General features: G+C 35.2%; 2 protein-coding genes across 2 annotated transcripts; one reads left to right on the top strand and one right to left on the bottom strand.

Moving 5' to 3' along the window:
• The first annotated feature begins 1,255 nt into the window (after positions 1–1,255).
• On the top strand, positions 1,256–2,723 carry LOC132203125 (transforming growth factor beta-2 proprotein-like). The gene is made up of 6 exons (XM_059630640.1): positions 1,256–1,421; positions 1,482–1,653; positions 1,709–1,836; positions 1,890–2,015; positions 2,068–2,194; positions 2,246–2,723. Exons 1-6 carry the CDS (start codon positions 1,320–1,322, stop codon positions 2,620–2,622), a joined length of 1,032 nt encoding a protein of 343 aa, XP_059486623.1. The 5' UTR covers positions 1,256–1,319; the 3' UTR covers positions 2,623–2,723.
• Positions 2,640–5,001, bottom strand: LOC132203126 (uncharacterized). The gene is made up of 3 exons (XM_059630641.1): positions 4,890–5,001; positions 4,167–4,652; positions 2,640–3,557 (listed from the first exon to the last, which is right to left on the bottom strand). Exons 2-3 carry the CDS (start codon positions 4,636–4,638, stop codon positions 3,226–3,228), a joined length of 804 nt encoding a protein of 267 aa, XP_059486624.1. The 5' UTR covers positions 4,639–4,652; positions 4,890–5,001; the 3' UTR covers positions 2,640–3,225.
• Between the last annotated feature and the right edge of the window lie 1,136 nt (positions 5,002–6,137).

The raw sequence follows: 6,137 nt of genomic DNA, 5'->3' as shown, positions 1-6,137 counted from the left end.
CACATTAAATTTTTATGTTTTAAATAGTTTTTAATTTTCTTTCTATTATTTTTGTATTCCAACATGATAAAAATATAATTTTTTTGGCACGTTTTACGTTTATTTACTTGAGAGATTGACGGCTGATATGTCAATTAACTTAATTTGTGAGTATAAAATAAAATAATAAATCAAACACACTAAATTTGTTTTAATATCCTATGATAGAGGAATTATTGATCGCATTGAGTGTATTCTTGTTAAGTGAGATGGTCGGATATGGTTAAAGAATTTTAATTAATTTCCTAAGATAATGTAAAAAAGAAACTTTTTAAACAGCGCAGCGTCAAGATTATTTGTAAAAATTTGCATTTTTATAATACATTAGCTTGTTCAAGTGCAAGGGCTGAAGGTTCAGCCAAAAGGATACATGCACATGAACATGAAGCCAAAGTTCTTTTCAGCCAAATGGGTTTAAGTTGCCAACACCGACAGCAAAAATTTTTTTTATAGAAATTTCAAATTTCTCATTGATGCATTATTTATAAATTTCCCCGTGACAGCAAGCTTGGCTTTCATTCAGCATTCGAATGCAGCTCATTTTCAACACAAGTTTGTTTTCTAAATCATATATTTAATTATTAAACAGAATCACGCAAATATAGTGCGTCTAATTTGTTCCGCTCATTGCACGCAATTGAAATGTAGAATTCACAAGGTTTAAAAATTTAATTAGAGCCAAGCCCCGTCTGCAGAGCTTTCCCCTCGCTCTTTGGTGATTTTTGCAAAATATCGAAGTCACTAGTACCTGTAATAAAACAATTATCCTGGAGTATACATACCAAAAGCAGTTAATATATAATGCCGGCGCTGCTCCCTCTAATTAGGGGCACTATTAGAAGCGCTTAAATCCGTCCTAGTATTCAAAAGTGACAGAGATAATTATACAATTTTCCATCTTATTTAACTGTAGCGATACCAAAGAAAGTAAAGTCAAAACAGAAAGTTTTATTGACACCATTAAATATTTTCTGAAATTTCGAGTTGAAACGCTGATTGAACAGTTAATTTTGTTTGTTTAGTATTTTTATAAAAATATTGCCTCACAAAATTAATTGTAATAAATACATGCTTTCGTCCTAGGCTTCACGCTTTTCTTTTTACGTAACGCCTTTGTACTCGCCTTTATGCAACATTCGAATAATTTTTTAAATTTATTCCGTGGCCTTGCCAACAGCCTAATAATTAAATTTCAAACACACACGCTTCCTGTACACACAGTTTGAGCAGAGAGTGCAAGACAGTAGTGAATAACCTGCACAGTTGTTGAGTTTGAAAAAATGAACTATTCTATTATTATTGGCTCAATTATTTTGGAAATCTCAGTCCTCATTAGCACTGCTTACTCAACTGAGCAAACAAGCGATGCTGCTTATTTACAGGTGAGACTTTAGTGTTAGTGAGAATTTGCTCTCCGCTTTCTTTTTTACCAATGAGTGCAGAATATCCTGAACACCGGCCCTTTGTCACCTGCCAGCAAAGAAGCCGAGCGTGATTCATCGCTTGAAAGTTATCTTCAGGACCAATACCAAATCCTGAAGCAGCAGATCGCTGTCGGAGCATCAGTAGTTCCGTCCCAAAAATTTGATTTGCTTCAGATTTGTCTTGCTGAAGGCAAGAACTTGATTATAAAATAATATAGAATAAATTTGAAGGTGGAAAAATGCAGGAAATTCAACAGGCACAGTGAAATTGTTTGAATTTGTTGTGCACCCCGCACCGGCAGATCCGGGCCACATTGTGACAGCAACACTTAAAATCTACTTGCAGTCGAGTTCTGAAGCGATTTTCGAAACAGTTGAGTTTACAAAAAGCTACGTAAAAACCTAGTTGGTAATTAATTTAAATAGGTGCAAGTTTTTCAAAAAGTGAAAAACCAGCCACTGGACGTCCCTGATGCTCATAGGCTTGTTTCAACTCAGTTCATTACAATTCAGCCTGGTCAATCCGGCAACTGGATTTCTTTCAATGTTCTGGTAAGAGGGCATAAATTAAGTTTATTTTCAAAAGTTTACAAAAATTAATAAGCCGGCAGTTAACGATTGGCTTCGAGGGCAAAAGGAAAATTTGGGACTCATAATATCCGGATTAGCAAAAGTCAACGTTTTCCGTTTTCAACCTATACTTAGCGTCAAGTACAAAAGTTTTGAAAAAGGTAAGACATTTTGATTGATTATTGATTTGAGGTTAAATTTTATTCCCATAGAGAGTAATGAGCCTCGTTTTGAAATTCGTACTTCTCAACTCAGTGTTGTCCTTCAAGCAGATGAACTTTTAGACACAAATAAAACCACCAACTCTTGCGGCAGACAAAAAATGGGAGTAAATTTTCGAAGGTGGGGTTTGATTGAGCCACGAGACGCAGATGTTGGATTTTGTGAGGGCGCCTGTGGCAAAATCGAATTGGGCTTTGGTTCAGCTGAGCACACTGCCCTTCTGACGCTGCTGTCTGCAAACAGCAGGCGGCCACAATGCGTTCCAAGTGAATATGAAGCGGTGGCAATCATGTTCAAACACCGAAATGGAAATTTTATCATTAAGAAAATCAGTCGGCTGGCTGTGAAAAATTGTGGTTGTCGTTGAATTTTACAATACTGATGTTTACATTGAAATTGTATGTTAATTTTATTGATCCATGCGGCTTAAATTTACAAAGAGCAATAAATAGTAATACTGACAATGAGTATTGGCGTACAATGCTTAACTGCTGAGGTAAACATTAAATGCATTTTGAAAATATAAAAGCTGCTACATGCACAGTCACTATTCTACTCATAGGTATAGGTGAGTGTAGAGAAAAAGTATAATGCAATTCTGGATAAAAAAAAAGAAACTTATCTGACATCAGTTACACAGCTATGGTTAAGCTATCTGATAAATTTCCAGGAAATTCTCCTCCTCAATTAATATAAAAAAAATCCAAAAGAAAAATGTATAAGAATGAGCCTTCCAGCTTTTTGTGACTTTATACAGTACACCCCCTGAAGTCTTTTCGATTTAAGCACGATTAATTTCTAATCCTGGGATATAAACGCTCAGACATCCAAGTTTCAAGAGATTTCGAAGTACAGGTCGGCCCCCTATCGGCCAGGTAATTTTTCATCAGTATACAAAATTTCCGAAATCCGGAATTACTCGATTATTATGAACTAAATTTAAAAAAAAAATGTAAAATGTAGAGAGAGATTAAAGTAGCACCCACTCCTTGGCAGTCTCCATGAGGAAAGACCTGTTGGAGGCGCCGTCCTGGTGCTGCTTCAGGTGGCTCAGCATCTCGGCCTCGTCAACCGTCTCGAAGGTGCAGTGATCACAGACAAACTTGTCCACGCCGTGGCTCTTGGCGTGCTTCATGAACTCGAGCTTGAAGCGCGTCTTGAGCGGGCAGAAGGGACAGTGAAACCAGCTCTCCTCGCTGATGTGCTTCTCTGGCCTGACCGGCTGCATGCCGCTCTTTTCGTTGTCGTTCAACATGTCGAAACTCTTCCGGGGTATCAACGTCAGAATTTTGAATGGATTTGCTGGAAATAAAAAATATTGATAGTTAAATTGATCTAATTTTAAAAATTATTTAAAAACTTAGACAAAAACTAAAGACAACCATTTTTTAAATTTACATAATACAAAATAAATTAGTAATAATATGTTTACTATTAAAGACAAATTATAAAATCTGATAAAAATACTCTTATTGTGTTGGTGGTAGTTAAAGATTAAGCAAAATAGATAGTAGATTGATGATAAATAATATTAAACAACCATAAACAAAATAACCAAAAAAGGAGATTCAACATAGAGTACAGGTTGATAAGATAACCGCAAAAATTAATTGTAAATTATTTATTGTTGTTTATTCTACTCAAAGTGAGAAAAAATAGATTTTGCAAGAGCAAACAAAATATTGTTTTTTTCTTCTAAATTTTGAAACTCTAATTCAATTTATAAATTTTTTGAGACACAGCAAGAATTAATTTCTTAAAAAATTATCGAGGGTGTCAAAATAGGCTTGGTATTTTGTTCACAAAAGACTAGTTTTTCAGTTTTCATTTTTCAAAATATAGTTAAAACCCTGCTTGCAGAAATGGTTGAAAATTTTTGTGTTAAATTATTTTTTAATAAATAAAAATTACCAGCAGCAAATTGTTGCTTGTTCCTGGACTGGTCGATGGGTATGAGGGGCGGTGGGACTTGCAGGCTGACTATGGGTGAGACGGAGGCCACCTGCTTCCTGCGAATCTCCTGGCTGGAGATCTGCATGACCACCCTGTGGTCGGCAGGGTGCACCTCCCTGCTCCTCTGGCTCTGGGCGACGGTGTGGGCCATCTGACTAGAAAAGACGCGGCCCCTGCCATCGTCCTCCTCCGCGGAGCCTTGCTGCTTCTTGATCGGCTCGACCTTGCTGATTTTAACTACGGTGAAGTTGCATGTGGGACATTTGTTATTCTGCAGCAGGCAGATCTTGGAGTTGTGACAGTTGGGACACGAAATTTGGATCAGGTGGCACCGCACCATGTGCGTCTTCAGCACCACCTTGGACGGCGAGCTGAATTCGCAGTGCAGACATTTGAAGCTCGGCAGCATCTCTTGTGTTATGCCGGGCATCTACATTTTGTATTCTGCACGATGAAAAGCAAATTAATTTTTAATTTGAAGTAGTATTTAATAATTACGGAAAAAATTGAAGTAACATGGATTTCCTAAGTTATAATTTAGCATTTTTATTTGGTTTAAATTTCTGGATGCGTAAGGCATGCTTGTCTATACCGCTAGGGCATCTTGTTTTGCAAAATTTTAGAATGAAATCCAGTTATCTTTTGAAAACTGTTGATTGAAAATGAAACTTCAGAACTTACCGGAACTTTTGGTGTGCAAAACAAGGCGAAAAGCCAAATATTGACAGAGAATTCTTGATTATTTTGATCAAATTAATCTCGAGCTTCCCTTGCGAGGAATGCGAAGCCGGACCATATGTTTGGCAGAGCGGCCAATCAATGGACTGCTTTCCAAGCCCCACCCATGTGTGCTGGCTCGTTCAAAAACAGTAAGCGCTAACAACGCGTGCAATCGGATTTTGTAATTAAAGACAGCATTAATAATTTATAATAATTATAATTAATAAAAGGTAATTTATCTGTTGTTTTAATCGGTAATGTTATCTTTTTTAGTAAAGTTTTCTTTTACATAGGAAAATTTAAATTAAAAGATAAATATTCGAGGTATACATTATTTAATTCCACGATGATTTTATTTCCTAGTTTCTCCAATATCGATAAACCAAACCAATAACTACCAAACTAATCTATATTTTTCGTATTTTTCAATCGTTGTTTCACATTTGACTCTACAGTCTCCACACTCTGTTTTAGATTAAAGCATAATTGTATAATATTTATGGAATTTGTCGATACGATTCTAAATTATTCCATTTTTAGGATTTTAGACATTAGTCATTACTAAACTTAACTACACTAACTTTTGTTTGATATTACTGAAACATTTCAATTTTTGGTGGTGTATATATGGTAAATACGGTTATAATTATTATTCCAAATTTATATCTCACAATAATTTAATTGTGAGTTTAAAAAAAAACCTTCTCTAAAATATATTTCTCTAACACCTAGAATTTCAATTACTTCTGGATTGTATTTTCCTCTAATGTTATATCTCTATAAATTTTGTTTTATACTATATAGCCAGCATAATTGCAAGCGGCACAACAATTTTTCTGCTGAATTCAGTCTACTGTCAACCTCTTTTTAATACATTTAACCCATTTATCGTTAAGGTAATATTCCTCAAGATATATATTTTTAATAATATTTAAGAACAAGACACTGAACATGATATGTTTTTGGTATACATCGCATATTAAATAGCCAGCTTCCGATATGTTAGTTTGTGTTTGCAGTATACACATTGAAAGATACCTTCGATTCAACATGTACACTTTAAATCCAAATTTGAATGCTGTGCTACACTTTTAAAGTGCAACTATTTGTGCAACAATCAGGTAATTAGCATGTCATGAACAAAAACAAAATCCAAGGCAATTCTATCAAAACAAACGATTTTTACTCTTTGAGCGAATACACAAAAAA

Source organism: Neocloeon triangulifer, unplaced genomic scaffold (genome assembly GCF_031216515.1).
Source record: "Neocloeon triangulifer isolate White Clay Creek 2 clone unplaced genomic scaffold, ASM3121651v1 ptg000017l, whole genome shotgun sequence".
Classification (NCBI taxonomy): domain Eukaryota; kingdom Metazoa; phylum Arthropoda; class Insecta; order Ephemeroptera; family Baetidae; genus Neocloeon; species Neocloeon triangulifer.
The sequence above is the reverse complement of the archived record's forward strand: the minus strand, read 5'-3'. Positions and strand labels throughout refer to the sequence as shown.